We start from the raw sequence: 23,276 nt of genomic DNA on the forward strand, positions 1-23,276 counted from the left end.
GGCTGAGTGATGTTCTTTTCATATAAGCAATTGGGTGGTGCTGTGGGGAGATGAGTGGTCAGGCTTAAGCCAGCCTTGCCAGTGACGCCTGGGACTAGAAGCTGGGGATGGGCAGCGTGCCACTCTGTCAAGATGCCTTTGTGGGTCGCCATTCCACATTCACAGCATAGCCCACTTCACTGAGGGGCTAAAAGGTTAGTGAGACACTGGGCCTAGGAAGACTGCGTTGCCATGGCACTCACTGCCGTGGGATGCAGAGATGGGAATGAGTGGCACTGCTAGGGATACAGCTGGTTTGGCAAAAAAAAAGGGGGGCCCTGGCAGTTGCCAGGACGCTAGGAGCAGGATCTACAGGCGGGGCTCCTGGAAATAAAGACTCCCAGAGGCAGTGCGGCGAAGGGAGGGGCGGAAGTGACGTCGTGTGGGGCGGGTCCAACCGCGCACAATGGGCCATGGAGTTCCCGTTCGATGTGGACGCGCTGTTCCCGGAGCGGATCACGGTGCTGGACCAGCACCTGAGGCCCCCAGCCCGCCGACCCGGAACCACAACGCCGGCCCGGTGACAGCTCAAACCCACCCCCTGCCCCTTTTCTCCCGGTTCCTCTCCAAACCTGGTCCAGGCACCACGCCCCCTTCTCACTGACTAGTGATCGCTCCTTTTGATGTCCTGGCCTGCCTTTTTGGTGACCTCTGACCCTGGGCCTAGTGGGATTGATCAGCGCTTGGATCTGTGACCTTTCATCCCGGCCCAAAATGTCCCAACCAAAGGATGTGGTTGACCCGGCCTTTCTGCTTCCTCACAATAACCTTAAGGGAGGAGGGAGTGTACCACCTTGAAAGGTGTGACAGAAGTTTGGGTTTCAGAAGCGTGCGGTGGGAAATCAGATTGGGAGACTTCCAGGCAAAGGCAGGGAGCGTTCAGTGTTAAACTTTGGTTGGAGTTGTGGCCCAGGTTCCCAGGACTGACTGCCCAGGACCCGCTAATTCAGTGAGTATCTGACTCTTTTATTTCTTCTCTTTCTCTAGTGTTGATCTACAGCAGCAAATTATGACCATTATAGATGAACTGGGCAAGGCTTCTGCCAAGGTACTGGAGAGGTTTTAGATGGAGTAAAGGGAGGACCTCTGTGGGGATGGTAGATAAGGGAGGCCTGGGTCCTTTGGAGGGACTTGCAGAAAGTCTGACTTAATCTTCCCTGCAGGCCCAGAATCTTTCCGCTCCCATCACTAGTGCATCAAGGATGCAGAGTAACCGCCATGTTGTTTATATTCTCAAAGACAGTTCAGGCCGACCGTGAGTGCCACATTCTCTTCCATCCCATTCTCTTAATTCCTTCCTCCCTCAGCCCTTCCCCCATCTTTGACTATCTCTTACAGATAGTTACCACTAGCCTGTTCATTATTTTCCCCGTTCTACAGGGCTGGAAAAGGAGCCATTATTGGTTTCATCAAAGTTGGATACAAGAAGCTCTTTGTACTGGTGAGTGTTACTGGAAGCCAGGAGTTCGTATACCTTGGTTCTTGAGAACAAAAGTGCTGGAGGTTAGGGGGCAGCAGAGATGCCGGGGGTCCTAAAACATTTTTATTGTTTCTCTCTTAGGATGATCGTGAGGCTCATAATGAGGTAGAACCACTTTGCATCCTGGACTTTTATATCCATGAGTCTGTGCAACGCCATGGCCATGGGCGAGAACTCTTCCAGTATATGTTGCAGGTATCACTTACCTCTTCACTGGTTCATCCAAACTAGGGACTCCTTTGCCATGAGCCCTTCCAGAAGCCCTGCCTCCCACCCCCCCATATTCCTATGTCCTCCTATTCCCTTCCCAGGCTTCTGGCTTCCTGTTGGCATGCTTTCCCCATACTTCCTCCTACCTTGAGTCTCCTGTTCCCTGCAGAAGGAGCGAGTGGAACCGCACCAACTCGCCATTGACCGACCCTCACAGAAGCTGCTGAAATTCCTGAATAAACACTACAATCTGGAGACCACAGTGCCACAGGTTAGAAGTTTCAGAGAACAGATCCCCACTGAGCATTCCCATTGAATTTATTATTTATGGCAAAGAAGTAGTGACTTATTTCCTATCACATAGGTTTCATTTTCTACAAACCAGGCTCTTTGTCTTGTGGTACCATCTCTCATCCTGTAGTGACTTCTTTCTCGTCTATTTTGAGATTTTTTTTTTTTTTTTTTTTTTTTTTTTTTTTGAGATGTAGCCTCGCTGTGTCACCCAGGCTGGAGTGCAGTGGCGCAATCTCAGCTAACTGCAACCTCCACCTCCTGGGTTCAAGCACTTCTCCTGCCTCAGCCTCCTGAGTAGCTGGTACTACAGGCATCTGCCACCACACCCAGCTAATTTTTGTATTTTTAGTAGAGACGGGGTTTCACCATATTGGCCAGGCTGGTCGCGAACTCCTAACCTTGTGATCTACCCGCCTTGGCCTCCCAAAATGCTGGGAGTACAGGTGTGAGCCACTGTGTCTGACTTTTTTTTTTTTTTTTTTTTTTTGAGGCAGAGTCTCCTGCTGTTGCCCAGGCTGGAGTGCTGTGGCAGGATCTTGGCTCACTGCAGCCCAACTTCTGGCTCAAGCGATATTTCTGCCTCAGCCTCCTGAGTAGCTGAGGCTCCAGGCGCGCACCACCATGCCTGGCTAATTTTTTATTTTTTGTAGAGATGAGGTCTCACTATGTTGCACTGGGTGGTCTTGAATTCCTAGGCTCAAGAGATCCACTTGCCTCAGCCTCCCAAAGTACTGGGATTACAGGCGTGAGCCACTGTACCCAGACTTATTTTGATTATTTACCACAAGTACACCGAATTTTTCTTTTTCTTTCCTTTTTTTTTTTTTTTTTTTTTTTTTTTTTTTTTTGGTGCATCACCCAGGCTGGATTGTGGTGGCGCAATCACAGCTCACTGCAATCTCTACCTCCGGGGTTCAAGTGATTCTCATGCCTCAGCCTCCTGAGTAGTAGGGATTACAGGCATGCGCCACCATGCCCAGCTAATTTTTGTATTTTTAGTAGATACAGGGTTTCACCACGCTGGTCAGACTGGGCTTGAACTCATGGCCTCAAGTGATCTGCCCACCTCGGCCTCCCAAAGTGCTGGGATTACAGGCATGAGCCACCGCACCCGACCCTTACCACTTTTTTTTTTTTTTTTTTTTTTTTTTTAAGATGGAGTCGCTCTGTCGCCCAGACTGGAGTGCAGTGATGCAATCTCAACTCACTGCAAGCTCCGACTTCCAGGTTCACGCCATCCTCCTGCCTTAACTCCCCCTGTAGCTAGGACTACAGGCGCCCACCACCACACCCAGCTAATTTTTTGTATTTTTAGTAGAGATTGGGTTTCAGGGTGTTAGCCAGGTTGTCTAGATCTCCTGACCTTATGATTCGCCCACCTCGGCCTCCCAAAGTGCTGTGATTACAGGCGTGAGCCACCGCGCCTGGCCCCTTATGACTAATTTTCAACCCAAATATAACCAGCTCATTTTCACTGCCTTGTTTTCACATAGTCCATTACTCATGTGGTCAGTCAGTATTTATTAAGGGTCCAGAATAATATGCATTCCCTGTCCTCATGGAACTTTGGCCTAATATGGGGAAAGGAGGTCTTGTTTATAACTAAGTGCAGCAAAATGTTACTAATGCTACCCATTCATCCAATAAACATCGAGTGCCTAGCAGTGTTCTGGGCACTGGGAATGCTTTACTCAATGAAACAGACAACAGCCTGGGCAACATGGCGAAACCCTGTCTCTACAAAAAATATAGAAAAAAAAATTTAGCCAGGCATGGTGGCACGTGCCTATAGTCCTAGCTACTTGGGAGGCTGAAATGGGAGAATCGCTTGAGACTGGGAGGCAGAGGTTGTAGTGAGCCACAATTGTGCCACTGCACTACAGCCTGGGCAACAGAGAGAGACCCTGTCTCCAAAAAAAAACAAAAACAAAAGGCCAGGTGCGGTACGATGGCCCACGCCTGTAATCCCAGCACTTTGGGAGGCTGACGTGGGCAAATACTTGAGGTCAGGAGTTTAAGACCAGCCGGGTCAACATGGTAAAACCCCATCTCTTGGCCGGGCGCGGTGGCTCAAGCCTGTAATCCCAGCACTTTGGGAGGCCGAGATGGGTGGATCATGAGGTCAGGAGATCGAGACCATCCTGGCTAACATGGTGAAACCCCGTCTCTACTAAAAAAAAAAATACAAAAAAAAACTAGCCGGGCGATGTGGCGGACGCCTGTAGTCCCAGCTACTCGAGAGGCTGAGGCAGGAGAATGGTGTGAACCCGGGAGGCGAAGCTTGCAGTGAGCTGAGATCCGGCCACTGCACTCCAGCCTGGGCGACAGAGTGAGACTCCTTCTCAAAAAAAAAAAAAAACCATCTCTATTAAAAATACAAAAATTAGCCGGACACGGTGGCTCACGCCTGTAATCCCAGCACTTTGGGAGGCGGAGGCGGGCGGATCACCTGAGGTCGGGAGTTCGAGACCAGCCTGACCAACATGGAGAAACCCTGTCTCTACTAAAAATACAAAATTGGCTGGACGTGGTGGCACATGCCTATAATCCCAGCTACTAGGGAGGCTGAGGCAGGAGAATCGCTTGAACCTGGGAGGCGAAGGTTGCAGTGAGCCGTGATCGTGCCATTGCACTCTAGCCTGGGCAAACAAGAGTGAAACTCCGTCTAAAAAAAAAAAAAAAAAACAAAAAATTAGCGAGACGTGGTGGCGGGTGCCTGTAATCCCAGCTACCCAAGAGGCTGAGGCAGGAGAATTACTCGAACCCAGGAGGCAGAGGTTGCAGTGAGCTGAGATTGCACCACTGCACTCCAGCCTGAGCAACAGAGTGAGATGCCATCTCAAAAAAAAAAAAAACAGGAAAAAGAAAAAGGGCTAGGCATGGTGGCTCACACCTGTAATCCCAGCACTTTGGGAGGCCAAGGTAGGTGGATCACCTTATATCAGGAGTTCGAGATCAGCCTGTTCAACATAGTGAAACCCTGTCTCTACTAAAAATATAAAAATTAACCGGGCATGATGGCGTGCGCCTGTAATCCCAGCTACTCAGAAGGCTGAGGCAGGAGAATCGCTTGAACCCCGGAGGCAGAGGTTACAGTGAGCCGAGATCGTGCTGCAGCACTCCAGCCTGGGGGACAAAGCGAGACTCTGTCTTGGAACAAAAAAGAAAAAGAAAGAAACAGACAAAAGTCCCTGTCTTAGTGGTGGAGCTTATATTCTAGCTGGAGAGACAAACATAATAGACAAGAATATGGTTAATAAGTGCTCTGGAAAAATGAGAACAAGTAAGGGTTTGGGAATACTCAGGTGGGCATGGGAGTATGTGGGATTGCAGGTTGAAAGGGGATCATCACTGAGAAAGTGTCATTTGAGCAATAACTGAAAGGAAGTAAGAATAAAAACCAAGGCTGGACGCGGTGGTTTACACCTGCAATCCTAGTACTTAGGGAGGCCGAGGTGGGTGGATCACTTGAGCCCAGGAGTTTGAGACTAGCCTAGGCAACATGGTGAAACCCCATCTCTACGAAAAAACAAAAAAATTAGCCAGGTGTGGTGGCAAGCACCTGTGTTCCCTACTTGGGGGTCTGAGGCAGGAGGATTGCTTAAGCCCAGGTGGCGGCTGCAGTGAGCCGAGATGGTACCACTGCACTCCAGCCTGGGTAACAAAGTGAGACTCTGTCTCAAAAAATAAAAAAAATTAAAAAAAAAAAAGAGCCAAGAAATATCTGGAGAGAGAGCATCCCAGACAGAAAGTACCACCAGTGTATGGCTGTGAGGTGGGATGTACCTGAAACAGCAAATGGGCTGTGTCCAGAGCAGCATGAGTGAGTGGAGGAATATGGTAGGAGATGAGATCAGAGAGGTAATGGGGAAGGAAGGGCCTTATAGGCTACTGCAAACACTAGCTTTTATTTTAAGTAAAAAATAAGATCAGGCCAGGGGTGGTGACTCACACCTGTATCCCAGCACTTTGGGAGGCCAAGGTAGGCAGATCACCTGAGGTCTCTACTGAAAATACAAAAATTAGCTGGGTGTGGTGGCAGGTGCCTGTAATCCCAGCTACTTGGGAGTCTGAGGCAGGATAATCACTTGAACAAGGAGGCAGGGGTTGCATTGAGCCGCTGAAATTGTACCACTGCACTCCAGCCTGGGCAACAGAGCAAGACTCCTAAAAAAAAAAAAAAAAAAAAAGAGCCAGGTGTGGTGTCTTATGCCTGTAATCGCAGCACTTTGGGAGGCCAAGGCGGGTAGATCACAAGGTCAGGAGTTTGAGACCAGCCTAGCCAATATGGTAAAACCCCATCTCTACTAAAAATACAAAAATTAGCTGGGTGTGGTGGTGGGCACCTGTAGTCCCAGCTACTTGGGGGGCTGAGGCAGGAGAATCGTTTGAACCCAGGAGGCAGAGGTTGCAGTGAGCTGAGATCGCACTATTGCACTCCAGTATGGATAACAGAGTGAGACTCCATCAAAGAAAAAAAAAATCACTTTGGCTGTGATCTTGATTTTTTCTTTTTTAACAAGATCACTTTAGCTGTTAAGAACAGGCAATAGCCAGGCGCAGTGGCTCACATCTGTAATCCTAGCACTTTGGGAGGCAGAGGCGGGTGGATTGCCTGAGGTCAGGACTTCAAGACCAGTCTGGCCAACATGGTGAAACCCTGTCTCTACTAAAAATACAAAAAAAAATTAGCCAGGCATGGTGGTACGCGCCTGTAATCCCAGCTATTCGGGAGACTGAGTCAGGGGAATTGCTTGAACCAAGGAGGTGGAGGTTGCAGTGAGCTGAGATCGCACAATTGCACTCCAGCCTGGCAACAGAGTAAGACCCTAACAAAAAAAGAAAAAAGAAAGAAAGAAAGAAAGAAAAGGCAATAAGGGAGCAAGAGTAGAAGCAAGTAAACTAATTAGCCAGCAACAATCCTGGTGAAAAATGATGGTGGCTCAGACGAAGGTGGTAGCAGTAGTGAAGGTAAAGAGTGGTCAAATTTTAAATATTTTGAAGGTAAAGCAAGTAAGATTTTCTGACAGATTGTATGTGGAGAAAGAGGACTTTAGGACAACCCCAAAGTCTGAGCAGCTGGAAGAATGAAGTTGCTTTAACTGAGATGGTAGGTAGACCAGCTTTGGAGGAAAATATTAGGAGTGCATTTTTAATATGTTAATTGGAGATGTCTGTGATATGTCCAGGTTTGAGTAGACAGTTGGATACTTCCCCAGAGATCAGGGAGGAGGTTTGGGGAGGAGTGTTTTCAGCATACATCTGGTATTTAAAGCAAAGAGACAGGATGTGATCACCATAGAAAGATTACAGATAGAGAAGCTACCCTGGCCGGGCACGGTGGCTCACGCCTGTAATCCCAGCACTTTGGGAAGCCAAGGCGGGTGGATCATGAGGTCAGGAGATCGAGACCATCCTGGCTAACACAGTGAAACCCCATCTCTATTAAAAATACAAAAAAAATTAGCCAGGCGTGGTGGTGGGCGCCTGTAGTCCCAGCTACTCGGGAGGCTGAGGCAGGAGAATGGCGTGAACCTGGGAGGCGGAGCTTGCAGTGAGCCGAGATCTTGCCACTGCACTCCAGCCTGGGCGACAGAGCGAGACTGTCTTGAAAAAAAAAAAAAAAAAAAAAAAAAGCTGCCCCTTTGGGCCCTCCCCTTGGGCCCTCTTTAAGAAGTGAGGACCCCCAACTGGCTGCTCTGAAAAGCCATCTTTGCATTGTTCCTGGTTCGGTGTCCTGCTCATGGCAGCCACCTCCGCCATGCGCTTCCTCTGCTGTCTCACAGTCTGGCAGCTTAATCGACATAGTCCCCAAACTCTTGCTTTCTTCTTAATCCCTTGCATCGGATCACCGCTGTGCTCCACCATGTCAGATGCAGTTGTGGACACAAGCTCCGAGATCACCACCAAGGACTTCAAGAAGTTGTGGAGGAGGCAGAAAGTGGAAGAGATGCCCATGCTAACAGGAACGCTAATGAGGAAAATGGGGAGCAGAAGACTGACAATGAGGTAGATGAAGAAGAGGAACAGGGTGGGGAGAAAGAGAAGGAAGAGGAAGGTGATGGTGAGGAAAAGAACAGAGATGAAAACGAAGCAGCTGAGGCGGTACGGACAAATGGGCAGCTGATGATGATGAAGATGACGATGTTGATCCTAAGCAGCAGAAGGCCGATGAGGATGATTAGAAAGCAAAAAAAGAAAAAAACTTTAAATTAAAGTCACTGTGATCTATTCACCCTCCACTTCCCATCTCAGAATCAAAACGTGGTTGCCCTAGAGAGGCCTGCTTGCCCTCCAAAGGCAGTGTCACTGCAGATGACAGGCACTCGCCCCCACCCAACCCAACGCAGAGAATTTGCAACAGAGGAGGAAAAAAGAACCAAAACTTCCAAGGTCTTGCTTTTTTAGAAGTACTTTAAAAAGGAAGTTTGTATTTTTTATTTACATTTTATATTTTTGTACATATTGTTAGGGTCTTTTTCTTATTATTTCTTTGAGATGGAGGCTAGCTCTGTCACCAGGCTGGAGTGCAGTGGTGCGATCTTGGCTCACCGCAAGGTCCGCCTCCCGGGTTCAAGCGATTCTCCTGCCTCAGCCTCCTGAGTAGCAGGGATTACAGGCACCCGCCACCACACCCAACTAATTTTTGTATTTTTAGCAGAGACAGGGTTTCACCAGGTTGGCCAGGATGGTCTCGATCTGACCTTGTGATCCGCCCACCTCGGCCTCCCAAAGTGCTAGAATTACAGGCGTGACCCACCACGCTAGGCCAGGTCAGTCATTTTTAATGATCTCAGATGACCAAGCCAGCCTTTGGAGGGTTCTCTGTCTTACTTCTGACTTTACTTGTGGTATGACCATGCTTATTATAATCTCAAAGGAGGAAAAAAACCTTGCTTAAAAAAGAACAAAAAAAGAGTCTTATTCTGAGCATTCCAGTAGCTTTTTTAGTGTATGTAGTTAGCTGTACCATACACAGTTGGTTTGTGTGAGATGGTTAAAAAGGCCAAAGATAAAATGTTTCATTTATTTGCCTTTTTTGTCTATGAAATAGCTGCTTATTTATTTATTTAGGCCTATTTGATGTATGCGTGAAACAATATTGTCCAACAATAAACTCAAATTTTATTTTGCTGAGTTGTTCTAACAGCAACAAAAAGAAGTGAAGGAAGAGAAGACCAGCAAATGCAACCACAGAGTGACTAGTGAAGTAGATGAAACCTGAGGCCGGGTGTGGTGGCTCACACCTGTAATCCCAGCACTTTGAGAGGCCAAGTCGGGTGGATCACCTGAGGTCAGGAGTTTAAGACCAACATGGTGAAACCCCATCTCTGCTAAAAATACAAAATTAGCCAGGCGAGGTGGCTCATGCCTGTAATCCCAGCTACTTGGGAGGCTGAGGCAGGAGAATCACTTGAACCTGGGAGGCGGAGGTTGCAGTGAGCAGAGATCATGCCATTGCACTCCAGCCTGGGCAACAAAAGTGAAACTCCATCTCAAAAAAAAAAAAAAAAAAAAGAAAAGAAAATTGAAAAGTAAGGTGACCTAAAAGGCCACTGAACAAAGTGTTCCCAGGAGGAAGGAATAGTTTACTGGGTCAAATGCTGCTGATCAAGGAGCAAAGAGGTCTGAGAAGTTACTATTGGATTTATCTGCCTTAGGCTATTGGTGATCTTGATGAGCAGTTTTGGTGCAGCAGTGTGTGCAAGCCTGGACGCAGTGGGTCTTGTAGACTGAGAAGCTAGGAATGCAGCAAGAATAAGCCACTTTTTTAAATCCTGCTTTAAGAGGAATAGAAATAGAGCAAGAGCTGGAGGGTGAAGTGAATCAAAAGAGTTGATCCTTTTCAGATGGGAGAACAAATAGCATTAGAATGATTCAATAGAGAAAAATATTATTATTATGTCAGAGGAAGTGGGGAGAACTGTTGAAGTGATGTCATTGAGTGGGCAGGAGGGGTTGGGATTTGGTTGACAAGTTAGCCTTGGATAGGAACATGGACAATTAATCCATTGTAACATGATTTGATAGACGTGATTACAGAGGAGGCAAAAGGACATGGATTTGAGTGCTACCTTGGGCTGGGGGTTGGGTAAAGAAAGACGACATGTCTAATCTTAAAAGGCAAGTGTTTGTCAGGTGGACAAAAGGCTAAGGTGCCTTTTATGTAGAGAACTGGCATGAATAACAGCAGAAAGGTATTAAACTACCTTTCAGGCCAGGCACGGTAGCTCACGCCTGTAATCCCAGCACTTTGGGAGGCTGAGGCAGGTGGATCATGAGGTCAGAAGATTGAGACCATCCTGGCTAACACAGTGAAACCCCATCTCTACTAAAAATACAAAAAATATTAGCTGGGCCTGGTGGCGGGTGCTTGTAGTCCCAGCTACTCTGAGGCTGAGGCAGGAGAATGGGGTGAACTTGGGAGGCGGAGCTTGCAGTGAGCCGAGATCGCGCGACTGCACTCCAGCCTGGGCGACAAGAGTGAGATGCTGTCTCAAAATAAGTAAGTAAATAAATAAAAATAAACCACCTTTCAGGGTACTACAAGCAGTATGGTGCGGTTGGAGTGCTAAGCATGTGCTTGTTGGGGGAGGATGGGGATGGGTTGGTAGACATCACAGCAAGGTCAAGGCAAGGGATAGGCAGGGTCTTCCTACAGTATATTTTTCCATTAAGAGGCAGCAGAGAGCAGTGGAAGGAGCACAGTATTTTTTTTTTTTTTTTTGAGACGGAGTCTCACTCTGTTGCCCAGGCTGGAGTGCAGTGGCGCAATCTCGGCTCACTGGAACCTCTGCGTCCTGGGTTCAGGCAATTTTCTTGCCTCAGCCTCCTGAGTAGTTGGGATTACAGGCGCCCACCACCACACCTGGCTAATTTTTGTGTTGATGAGGTTTCGCCATGTTGACCAGATGTCTCTAACTTCTGACCTGAAGTGATCCGCCCACCTCGGTCTCCCAAAGTGCTACGATTACAGCCATGAGCCGCCACACCTGGCCCTGGAGCACAATATTTGATATGAAACACATTACCCAGTTAACATGTAAGGCCAGAGCAGTGTAGAGTGTAAATAACAACTCATATTTCATGGGCTCTATGTGATATCTATATGCATCATCTCAGTGGATTCTTGCACATCTTTTTGAGGTGGGTACTATTATTAAACCTATTTTGGGTTTATGCAAATTAGTGACTTAACCAAATCACACAGCCAGTAAATAGTAGAGTCCACATTTGAACCCATAGCCATTTGCACCCAGTGAACTTTTTTTTTTTTTTCTTTCTGAGGCAAGGTCTTGCTCTATTGCCTAGGCTGGAGTGCAGTGGCAATATCATGGCTCACTGCAGTCTCTACCTCCTAAGCTCAAGAGATCTTCCCTACCAGCCTGGCCAACATGGCGAAACCCCATCTCTATTAAAAATACAAAAATTAGCTGGGTGTGGTGGCACGTGACTATAATCCCAGCTACTCAGGAGGCTGAGACAGGAGAAGAGCTTGAACCTGGGAGGTGGAGGTTGCAGGGAGCCAAGATTACACCATCGCACTCCAGCTTGGGCGATTCTGTGTTTAAAAAAAAAAAAAAAAAAGGCCGTACACAGTGGCTCGCCCCTGTAACCCCAGCACTTTGGAAGGTCAAGGCGGGCGGATCATGAAGTCAAGAGATCAAGACCATCCTGGCCAACATGGTGAAACCCTGTCTCTACTAAAAATATAAAAATTAGCTGGGTGTGGCGGCGCATGCCTGTAGTCCCAGCTACTCAGAAGGCTAAGGCAGAAGAATTGCTTGAACCCAGGAGGTGGAGGTTGCAGTGAGCTGAGATCTTGCCACTGCAGTCCAGCCTGGCAACAGAGCAAGACTCCGTCTCAAAAAAAAAGAGATCTTCCCACCTCAGCCTCCCAAGTAGCTGGGACTACAGGTGTGAGCCACCATGCCTGGCTAATTTTTTTTTTTTTTTTTTTTTTTTTTGAGACAGAGTCTCGCTCTGTTGCCCAGGCTGGAGTGCAGTGGCGCGATCTTGGCTCACTGCAAGCTCTGCCTCCCAGGTTCACGCCATTCTGCTGCCTCAGCCTCCCAAGTAGCTGGTACTACAGGCACCCGCCACCACGCCTGGCTAATTTTTTGTATTTTTAGTAGAGATGGGGTTTCACCATGTTAGCCAGGATGGTCTCAATCTCCTGACCTCGTGATCCGCCTGCCTTGGCCTCCCAAAGTGCTGGGATTATAGGCATGAGCCACTGCGCCCAGCTCATGCATGGCTAATTTTTAAAAATATTTTTGTAGAGATGAGGTCTTGCTATATTGCCCAGGCTGGTCTTGAACTCCTGGGCTCAAGCTATCCACATGAGCCACCATGCCCAGCCCCCAGTAAACTTTTTTTATTTTGAGATGGAGTCTCACCTGTCACCCAGGCTGAAGTGCAGTGGTGCAATCTCAGCTCACTACAGCCTCTCCCTCCTGGGGTCAATCGATTCTCCTGCCTCAGCCTCCTGAGTAGCTAAGATTACAGGCGCACGCCACCATGCCCAGCTAATTTTTGTATTTTTAGTAGAGACAGGGTCTCGAACTCCTGACCTCAAGTGATCCACCCACCTTGGCCTCCCAAAGTGTTGGGATTACAGGCGTGATCCACTGCACCCGGCCCCAAGTAAACTCTTAATGACTACACTATTTTCCTGGCTGAAACACTGCAACTGGAATCAGAAGTCTGAAAGTTGAGGCCCAGCCCTGCCACTTGTACCTACTTGGCATTGGCCAAGCGAAGCCATGTCTCCAAGGCTGTATTTCCCCCCATCTTTCTTTTTTTTCTTTTTTTTTGAGATGGAGTCTCGCTCTGTCGCCCATTCTGGAGTGCAGTGGCGCAATCTCGGCTCACTGCAAGCTCCACCTCCTGGGTTCACACCATTCTCCTGCCTCAGCCTCCCAAGTAACTGGGACTACAGGTGCCCGCCACCATGCCTGGGTAATGTTTTTTTTTGTATTTTTAGTAGAGACGGGGTTTCACCGTGTTAACCAGGATGGTCTCGATCTCCTGACCTCGTGATCCACCTGCCTCGCCCTCCCAAAGTGCTGGAATTACAGGCGTGAGCCACCACGCCTGGCCTGTCTTTTCACTTTCTTAGTGAAAAATGAAGCATTAGATTTTTTTTTTTTTTTTTTTTTTTTTATTTATTTTTTTTTTTGAGACGGAGTCTCGCTCTGTCGCCCAGGCTGGATGGAGTGCAGTGGCCGGATCTCAGCTCACTACAAGCTCCGCCTCCTGGGTTCACGCTATTCTCCTGCCTCAGCCTCCCGAGTAGCTGGGACTACAGGCGCCCGCCACCTCGCCCGGCTAATTTTTTTGGTATTTTTAGTAGAGACGGGGTTTCACCGTGTTAGCCAGGATGGTCTCGATCTCCTGACCTCGTGATCCGCCCGTCTCGGCCTCCCAAAGAGCTGTGATTACAGGCGTGAGCCACCGCGCCCGGCCTTTTTTTTATTTTTTTTTATTTTTATTTTTTTTGAGACATAGTCTCACTTTGTCTCCCAGGCTGGAGTACAGTGGCACGATCTCAGCTCACCGCAACCTCCACCTCCTGGGTTCAAGTGATTCTTCTGCCTCAGCCTCCTGAGTAGCTCGGACTACAGGTGTGCACCACCATACCCGGCTGATTTTTGTATTTGTAGTAGAGACGGGGTTTCGCCATGTTGGCCAGGCTGGTCTTGAACTCCTGAAATATTTTTATTTTGATGGAGTACAGTTTATCTTTTTCTTTTGTTTCTTGTGCATTGGTGTCATATTTAAGAAACTTGCCAGCCGGGCGCGGTGGCTCACGCCTGTAATCCCAGCACTTTGGGAGGCTGAGACGGGCGGATCACGAGGTCAGGAGATCGAGACCATCCTGGCTAACACGGTGAAACCCTGTCTCTACTAAAAATAGAAAAAAATTAGCTGGGCGTAGTGGCCGGCGCCTGTAGCCCCAGCTACTCGGGAGGCTGAGGCAGGAGAATGGCGTGAACCTGGAGGCGGAGCTTGCAGTGAGCCAAGATCGCGCCACCGCACTCCAGCCTGGGTGACTGAGCAAGACGCCATCTCAAAAAAAGAAAAAAAAAAAAAAAACCTGCCAACTGGGTGCAGTGGCTCACGCCTGTAATCCCAGCAGTTTAGGAGGCCGAGGTGGGCGGATCATGAGGTCAAGAGATCAAGACCATCCTGGCCAACATGCTAAAACCGCGTCTCTACTAAAAGTACAAAAAATTAGCTGGGCTTGGTGGCGCACACCTGTAGTCCCAGCTACTTAGGAGGCTGAGGCAGGAGAATCGCTTGAACCTGGGAGGCGGAGGTTGCAGTGAGCCAAGATTGTGTCACTGCACTCCAACCTGGCGACAGAACAAGACTCCATCTAAAACAACAAAAAAAGAAACTTGCCTAATCCAAGGTCAAGAAGACTTCCCCCTGTTTCATTCTAATAATTCATAATTTTAGCTTTTATTTATTTTATTTATTTATTTATTTGAGATGGAGTCTCACTCTGTGGCCCAGGCTGGAGTGCAGTGGCATATCTCAGGCTCACTGCCACCTCCGCCTCCCAGGCTCAAGCGATTCTCATGCCTGAGCCTCCTGAGTAGCTGGAATTACAGGCATGCGCCACCACACCCGGCTAATTTTTGTATTTTTAGTAGAGATGGGGTTTCACCATGTTGGCCAGGCTGGTCTCAGACTTCTGACCTCATGATCCACCCACCTCGGCCTCTCAAAGTGCTGGAATTACAGACATGCCACTGCACCTGGCCAGTTTTAGCTTTTACATTTAGGTCTTTGATCTCTTGAGTTAGTTTTTGCCTATGGTATGAGGTGTAGAGATCAAAATAAATAATCTTGCACATGGATATTCAGTTGTCCAAGCACCACTCGTTGAAGAGGCTGTTCTTTTCCCATTGAATTGTCTTGGCACCCTTGTCAAAAGTCAATTGACCAGAGATATATGGGTTTATTTCTGGATTCTCAATCCATTCTTTTGATCAATATGTTGATCCTTAGGCCACTACCACAGTTTTGATTACCATAATTTTGTAGTAAGTTTTGAAATCAGGAAGTGTCAATTCTCCAGCTTTGGTTTCTCTTTTTCTTTTTTGAGACAGGGTCTCACTCTGTCACCCAGGGTAGAGTGCAGTGCAGTGGAGCAATCTCGGTTCACTGCAACCTCTAGCAATCCTTCTACCCCAGCCCCTTGAGCAGCTGGAACCACAGGCATGCGCTACCAGTTCTGGCTAGTTTTTGTATTTTTGGTAGAGATGGGGCTTCACCATGTTTTGCAGGCTGGTCGCAAACTCCTGAATTCAAGCAATCTGCCTGCCTTGGCCTCCCAAAGTGCTGGGATTACAGGTGTGAGCCACCATGCCCAGTCTGTTCTTTTTCAAGATTGCTTTGGCTATTTGAGGTCCTTTGCAATTTCTTGTGAACTTTAGGATCAGCCTTTTGGGGTCTGAGTTTTTTATTGAGTCTATTATCAAAGACAAGAAGGTTGGCTTTTGTTCCTCCTCCTATGATTTTCCTAACACAGGTTTCTGTACCTAAGTATGTGCTGAGTGGCCAGCAGACAGCTATACAGTCATGTGCTTATCGTGACATTTCAGTCAGTGGCAGACCGCGTATGTAACAATGGCCCCATAAGATGATAATACCGTATTTTTACTGTACCTTTTTATTTTTTTTTTGAGATGAAGTCTCGCTCAGTCGCCTGGGTTGTAGTGGCACGATCTCAGCTCACTGCAACCTCCGCCTCCAGGGTTCAAACGATTCTCCTGCCTCAGCCTCCCAAGTAGCTGGGATTACAGGCGGGCACCACTACGCCCAGCTAATTTTTGTATTTTTAGTAGAGACGGGCTTTCACCACGTTGGTTGGCCAGGATGGTCTTGATCTCTTGACTTCGTTATCCGCCCGCCTCAGCCTCCCAAAGTGCTGGGATTACAGGCGTGAGCCACCACGCCTGGCCTTTACTGTACCTTTTCTATGTTTAGGTAAGTATAGATACATCTGCTGAACCATTATGTTAGAATTGCCTACAGCTGGCTAACCATGGTAGCTCATGTCTATAATCCCAGGACTTTGGGAGGCTGAGGCAGAAGGATCGCATGAGCCCAGGAGTTTGAGACCGGCCTGGGCAACATAGTGAGACCCCCATCTCTACAAAAAGTTTAAAAAAAAAATAGTAGCCAGATGTGGTGGCATGCATCTGTGGTCCTAGCTACTCGGGAGGCTGAGGTGGGAGAATCATTTAAGCCCAGGTTGATGCTGCAGTGAGCTGTGATGGCACCACCGCACTCCAGCCTAGGCAACACAGTGAGACCCTGCCTCTCAAAAAAAAAAAAAAAATTGCCTCCAGCATTCAGTATAGTAACATGCTGTACAGGTTTGTAGCCTAGGAGCAATAGGCTGTACAACATCGTCTGGGTGTGTTGTAGGCTGTAGTGTCTAGATTTATGTAAGTACACTCTGTGATGTTCACACAATGAAATCACCCAATGACGTATTTCTCAGAATGTATCTCCATCGTTAAGTGATGCTGATTATATTTTGTTTGTTTCATCTTCTAGGTGAACAACTTTGTGATCTTTGAAGGCTTCTTTGCCCATCAACATCGTAAGTTTTCTCACCTTTTGTTGGTCATGTAGTCGGGGTGAGGGAAAGGAAAGAGCTGGACTCTTGGTCCTGCCGGCCCCTCACTGAGGGACCCCGCCGCTTCCTTCCTCACAGGGCCCCCTGCTCCCTCTCTGAGGGCAACTCGACACTCTCGTGCTGCTGCAGTCGATCCCACGCCCACTGGTAAAGCCTGTATTGAAGGGGTGGAACTGTAGTGCAGTGATGGCTACTTAATCTAGACACCACGGGGTACAGTGCCATCTGTGGGCAATTTGGGAAAATTCTAAAGCAACCCAAGTCTCCAGCAGTCATGCCTGTTTGCCTTTGCCCTCATGGGAGCTCAGTGCATTTTATATTTGGCAAGACTTTTAACTAAGCAAGCTCACTGGGAGCCTGTTTGACAACTGATATCAATGGACCCTCTTGCTAGTTCAGATCCATCAACATAGGCCAGAGTCAGGCTCCTTTGTAAACCCCAGGCTTCTGTCAGCCAATGAGGGACATGCTGGTGCAAACAGCCCTTCCATATGCAGTCAAATAGTGACACAAATGGCCCAAAATTTAAATGTTAGTTTTAGAAGATAACACTCAGAATTTATAACATTTCCAACCAGATAATGAAATTGATATGGAGAAACCAAACCTCAGAGGCACTAAAATGCTGTCCAGATTCCCCATCCCATACACACACACACACACACAGGCACATACTTACTGACAGTCGGAGCCCCACTCCTTCCTCTTCCTCACCACCTCCACCTTACCAACTTCTGACGGCCGTACAGTGCTTGCTTGCACAGAAGAGCCCCCTTCCTGAGCTGGCTCTGTGGCCAGGAATGGGAGTAACCACCATCCAAAGAACAGTCTGTAACCAGCTATGAACATCACAGTGTCAGGCACTGAGAGGCACCTCAACTCGCTTTGGTTTCCAAGGCTTCTCCCATTTAACTCATGCAGAACCACAGGCTGTGAAACAGAGTGAGGGCCAACAAGGATGGTGAGGACTCAGGCCTGCAGGGGAGGGTGCTGTGGATAAAGCTTAAGTGAATTTGCTGAGAAGTCTTTCATTTGCCACACATACATGGTAGAGAATCTCTTGAGAGGGAAAGCCGGGAGCAAGCAGAAAAGTGAGGAGGGGGGAGGCTGAACTTTGGACATAATGTCAGCCTCCTGTTTACTCTGATAGCTCCTTTTCAGATGCCCATATTTATTTTCTCCTCATCCTTTTTTTTTTTTAACCTAATAAAACTTCAGTCTCTTCCCATTTTCGTATAGGAAGGAGAGATTCTGGCCTCCTTCCAAACCTCCCTTGAACTCTCCAGAGCAATTCCTGATTAACCAAGGGCTTTGTCCATCTCATCCAGAGGAACCCAGGGTCCTTGTTGGCCCGGCTGGGACCATTCCACTGCCCCAGAATCCCAGGGGGCCGTGACAGCACCCACTGACAGTAAGAGCTTGCTCCCCTTTGCTGCCCTTCTCCTGCATCTCCCAGGCCCCCAGAGTCTCCCCTTAGATCTTTCTCCCTAGCTCTGTGTTTGGCCTACTCCTTCTGGCTCTCCTCAAAAGTGTTCCACATTCCCCTCAAATTCCCTTTTGGTGTGCTGGCATTGCCACGGTGCTGCTCCTGCAAGTTCCCAGGAGGAACTATGGTGTCAGGGAGCACAAGTTTGGGGTTGTGGGCTAGTGGCTGGGAGGAGGGGTGCAAAGTATGTCTTCTTACACTTACCCTGTCTGTGTCCCCTCCACTACCAGCTCCAGCAAGGAAGCTGCCACCCAAGAGAGCAGAGGGAGACATCAAGCCATACTCCTCTAGTGACCGAGAATGTAAGAGGGGCAAGGGTTGGGTGTCTGGGCCTGGGAGACCTTAAACAAGGGAAGAGAATGTTCAGGGGACCCAGGGGAAGGATTCGTTCTTTCTAAAGACTCAGATTTCTTGGGCCAGGTGTGGTGGCTCATGCCTGTAATCCCAGCACTTTGAGAGGCCAAAGCGGGCAGATTGCCTGAGTCCAGGAGTTCAAGAACAGCCTGGCCAACATGGTGAAACCCCGTCTCTACTAAAAATATAAAAATTAGCTGGGCGCGATGGCACGTGCCTGTAATCCCAGCTACTTGGGAGGCTGAGGCAGGAGAATGGCTTGAATCTGGGAGGCAGAAGTTGCAGTGAGCCAAGATTGTGCCACTGCACTCCAGCTTGGGTGACAGAGCGAGACTCCGTCTCAAAAAAGAAAAAAAAAAAAAGACTCAGATTTCTCTTTTTTTGTACCCAAACCTTTACTGTCATGACCCTCTGTCTTCCCTCTTTTTTCTTCTTTTCTGTCTTGCTCTTCATTCTCCCTGTCCCCAGTTCTGAAGGTAGCTGTGGAGCCTCCTTGGCCCCTAAACAGGGCCCCTCGCCGTGCCACACCTCCAGCCCACCCACCCCCCCGATCCAGCAGCCTGGGAAACTCACCAGAACGAGGTCCCCTCCGCCCCTTTGTGCCAGAGCAGGAGCTGCTGCGTTCCTTGCGCCTCTGCCCCCCACACCCTACCGCCCGCCTTCTGCTGGCTGCCGACCCTGGGGGCAGCCCAGCCCAACGGCGTCGTACCAGGTAATAGGAGTTGAAGGGGTAAGGAGCCTCACAGCTATCAAAGAGGATGTTAGAAATGACAAAGGTTAATTTGAATCCATCAGAGAGATGGATCAGTAAGATGGGTGGATTGGGGAGGTCCTGAAACCTTTCACGAAAAATATTTGTGCAAGTGATCTGGGAAAAAAACACAGTGAAGGAGCAGAATAGGACCTTATATGGAGCCTAGGGACCCTGGCTTTAATGTGAAAGTTATGTGGAACAGTAGGAAGAACACCGAGATCCGTCGAGTTGGGGGAACGGAGCCTTCTAAGATTGGGGAAATCTTTGCTTAATACTTGCTGGGGAAGGGGCAGTGCCTGACACAGAGTGGGGAGCCACTGGCTTGTGTGCCAAGAGTCCATCGCAGCAGGCTGGGAGTGGGCATTTCCTTTATTTCTCTCCCTAGCTTTCTCTTCACCTCTGACTTCTCTGTTTTTCTCTCCCCCCCTCCCCCGCCCATTTCTCCTCTCCCTTCTTCCCATCCATAACATCCTTCCACAGCTCCCTTCCCCGCTCTGAGGAGAGTCGATACTGACAGCTACCCTCTCCCTTCCCTGGGAGACCTGGGGTGGGCAGAGACCCCCTCCCTGAGAACCTCACACCTACTCTTCCATTGCATCCTGTAGGACCCAGTGGAACCTGACAGAGCCCACAGGATTCCCTCTTCTACTTTCTTAGACAATAGGGATGTCAGGGTCTCAAATTGCCTAACACTTTGTAGCTTTTCTTACCACAAAAGCACCCCTTCTGTCCTAACTTGGGCTCTGAATACTTTCCCCACAGACAGCCTGATCTGTTGCCAGACCTCTTGGTTGGATGGCTCATACATTTATCTAGAGAAGCACACTCTTGCTTGCTGTCAAACTTCAGAACACCATAGAAGGTCTAAGGGCGTCCTGTGTCAGGGAAACTTTTTAAGGAATTTCATCCATGGGATAAACCCCATATTCCCTCTAGTGTCTACGGGTGGCTCTAATACTGCTTTGTGCTGCCTGCCACACTTGCCCTTTGAGCCTGTGAATGGCCGCCAGTGAGCAAGCTCTGCTTCAGAGCAGTCTAGTTAGGTAGAACAGGGACTTACCAGCTTCCCAAAGGGATCTACTCAACATTGCCAAACTCTTCATTTCCACACTTTGTGTAGGTGTCAGGGAACCCCAAACTGGTATTGCTTTGGGGTCTCTAAAGGAGACTGGCTGACACCACCATTTCCCCCAGATCCAGATTCTCTGAGGGAAGTTGTTTCTTGAGAGTAGATCCAGAGTCTCAAGGATCTGTTAGATCCTGGAATCCCGTCTTGCATCCATCCCTCCCTGGTAGCTAGATGCCGATATACTCCTGTCTTGTGAGATTGTCGAGATGAGATGGGGGACCACTCTTCCTCTGTCCTTCCTCTCTCCTTTTCTCCATAGCAAGGATGACCTTCCCTGCTTCATGCCCAGAGTATAGCTAGATCCCTTCCCCTCCCTACCCTCTGAATGTGTGCTAGATCAGGTACCCCACTGTGTTTCCTGAAATCCTTGGGAGCCGGATCTCCCCTTCTCCCCTACTCACTCTTCCCTTTTCTTCTCCCTCTCAGTGTTGTCTGAATAAAGTGTGAATTCTTTTGTGTTTTCTAAATTGACATTTTCAATGAAAAAAAGAATCACAAAAAAAAAAGTTGTCAGCCTCATTTGTGCGTCACCCCTTATTTTCCTGGGACCTCAGGACCTCCGTCCCTCTCATTTCTAGATCTGCACATCTTTTACCCAGGAGCCTCAGAGCTCCCGGGTCTGGTGTCTGCCTATCCCCATCTGCACTGTTAGTCCTCCTGCAGATTCTGTGTCTCCTTTCATGTAGGTGCTGGATCCCTGTGTGTGGGCTTCTGTATCTACTCCCTCATTCCCTCCAGGAACCTCCAGCTCTCCCCAGTGACTTCTACCCTTTACTCTGGGCCAGGCTTTGCCGAGATGTCAACATCTCTGGATCCACTAATTACCTCCTGCCTACTGTATTCCTCTTCCCTCTCTGATTACTGCTCCACTAAACCGCTGGATCTCTCTCAAGACAAACCCTTACCTCCACTGAGAGTGTAACACAATCTGTCACCCTATTTACAGAGGCCCCCTTCCTTTTCCTCCTAAATTCAAAATTCAGCTTGTCACTTCCTATTTCCCTCTGGTCTAAGGAATCTTTTTTTTTTTTTTTTTTTTTTTTTTGAGATGGAGTCTTGCTTTGTTGCCAGACTGGAGTGCAGTGGCACAATCTTGGCTCATGCAACCTCTACCTCCTGGGTTCAAGCGATTCTCCTGCCTCAGCCTCCCGAGTAGCTGGGATTACAGGAGTGCACCACTCTGCCCAGCTAGTTTTTGTATTTTTAGTAGAGACGGGGTTTCACCATGTTGGCCAGGATGGTCTTGATCTCCTGATCGCGTGATCCGCCTGCCTTGGCCTCCCAAAGTGCTGGGATTACAGGCATAAGCCACTGCACCCAGCCTGGTCTAAGGAATCTTATACTTAAGGTAACCCTGTTTTCCAAACCAAACACCAGAGTACCTGATCCAACACATTTTTGACCACATGTGAGTCTATTCTTATGACATGATTTGGATCATACCTAGCCATATATTTAACACATTACATCAACTAGAAAGAATAGAGCAATAAATCAGAAGCACTCCAGAAAATCTTGGGTATAAAATCAACTTCCCCTGCCCTTTTCTGGGACACAGCTTTGATTAAAACCCGTTAGGAATGATAATTACCCCCTTCTCTTTGTTCCTGTGCTATTCCCTTTACTCCTCTCCTCTGATTCTTACATACCCACCCATTTTTCATCCAGTAGCCTCCTTCCCATCATCTCCCATTTCTTCTACAGGGGGACTCCCCCAGGTCTGGTAGCCCAAAGCTGCTGCTACAGCCGCCATGGGGGGGTGAATTCCTCATCCCCCAATACAGGTAAGTATTTACTCCTCCCTACCCTCAAATCAAGTAGGCCGCATTCACTATCTACTCCTGCCTTCCCATTCACATGCCTGGTATTTCCACAGGCAACCAAGACTCCAAGCAGGGAGAACAGGAAACAAAGAATAGGTGAGGTCTAAACCCCTCCCCTAACAGCCTCCCACCACCATCTGACTCCCTAACATCACTCTTAGCCACTTCATTGCCTACTCCTAAATCTTACTGTATTAACTGGACACCAGCTCCTCCCACAATTCCTTCCACCTTACATCCTGCAAGCCCCTTTCCCCCACAGGTTCAACTCTGGCACTTCCCTTTGGAATACAGGTTCTCTGGGAGGTTTTAAATTTGGACATAGCACTAATGGTTCCAGCCTCATACCCATCATGTGTCCTACATTAAAACTTGCCCCGAGACCTTGAAGAGTCTGTAATCTTAATTTCCTCTTTAGTATTCCTATAACCCAGTCTCCATCTCCCCACCTACCAGGTCTGCCAGTGAGGAGCAGGCCTTGTCACAGGACGGGTCTGGGGAGAAGCCTGTGCACACAGCTCCTCCACAGGCCCCGGCCCCGGCCCCACCAGCCCAGTCCTGGACAGTGGGTGGGGACATACTCAACGCCAGGTTCATTCGAAACCTGCAGGAACGTCGCAGCACCAGGCCTTGGTGACCGCAGCCCCGTCCCATTATCTTCAAAGTGTTATTTCTCCCTCACTACAGGAAAGAGCCAAAGCCCAACCCTCATAACAGATGGATTCATTCATTCATTCATTCATTCAGCAGCCTTATCAGATTCAAGTCATTTGTATCTTTTAACCAGACCAATAAAAGTATTTATTTTTATCACAAGAGCGCTTGGAAAACTTGACTCATTATTTCAGCCACCTCACCCCTCACTGTCGTTGCACCCGGTTCAGGCTTCAGCCCTGTTTTTGCTCAGCGTTTTGTTCAAAGGCGTCAGCTGTGAATACAGCGTTGGGGGAGCTGCTAACTTGCGCAAGCGCACTCAGGCAGCCTCCGAGCCCGCGGGCGCAGGCGCGCTTACTGCCGACAGAGCGCTTCAGCCGCTTCCCTCGAGCCC

General features: G+C 48.5%; 1 protein-coding gene across 5 annotated transcripts; it reads left to right on the plus strand.

The window, feature by feature from the left end:
- The first annotated feature begins 29 nt into the window (after window positions 1-29).
- ATAT1 (alpha tubulin acetyltransferase 1) lies at window positions 30-23,044 on the plus strand. Of its 5 annotated transcripts, none has more exons than XM_050788472.1 (13): window positions 30-559; window positions 1,027-1,087; window positions 1,203-1,294; window positions 1,420-1,480; window positions 1,601-1,714; window positions 1,899-2,000; window positions 16,601-16,646; window positions 16,761-16,829; window positions 18,399-18,470; window positions 18,991-19,234; window positions 22,110-22,189; window positions 22,282-22,324; window positions 22,685-23,044. In XM_050788472.1, exons 1-13 carry the CDS (start codon window positions 453-455, stop codon window positions 22,863-22,865), a joined length of 1,272 nt encoding a protein of 423 aa, XP_050644429.1. In that variant the 5' UTR covers window positions 30-452; the 3' UTR covers window positions 22,866-23,044. The 5 variants fall into 5 exon arrangements, with proteins under 5 accessions (XP_050644429.1, XP_050644427.1, XP_050644428.1 ...); XM_050788473.1 differs by lacking the exon at window positions 30-559 and adding an exon at window positions 569-840; XM_050788470.1 differs by lacking the exons at window positions 22,110-22,189; window positions 22,282-22,324; window positions 22,685-23,044 and adding an exon at window positions 19,757-21,441.
- The last annotated feature ends 232 nt before the right edge of the window (window positions 23,045-23,276 follow it).

This window comes from Macaca thibetana, chromosome 4 (assembly GCF_024542745.1).
Source record: "Macaca thibetana thibetana isolate TM-01 chromosome 4, ASM2454274v1, whole genome shotgun sequence".
Lineage (NCBI taxonomy): Eukaryota > Metazoa > Chordata > Mammalia > Primates > Cercopithecidae > Macaca > Macaca thibetana.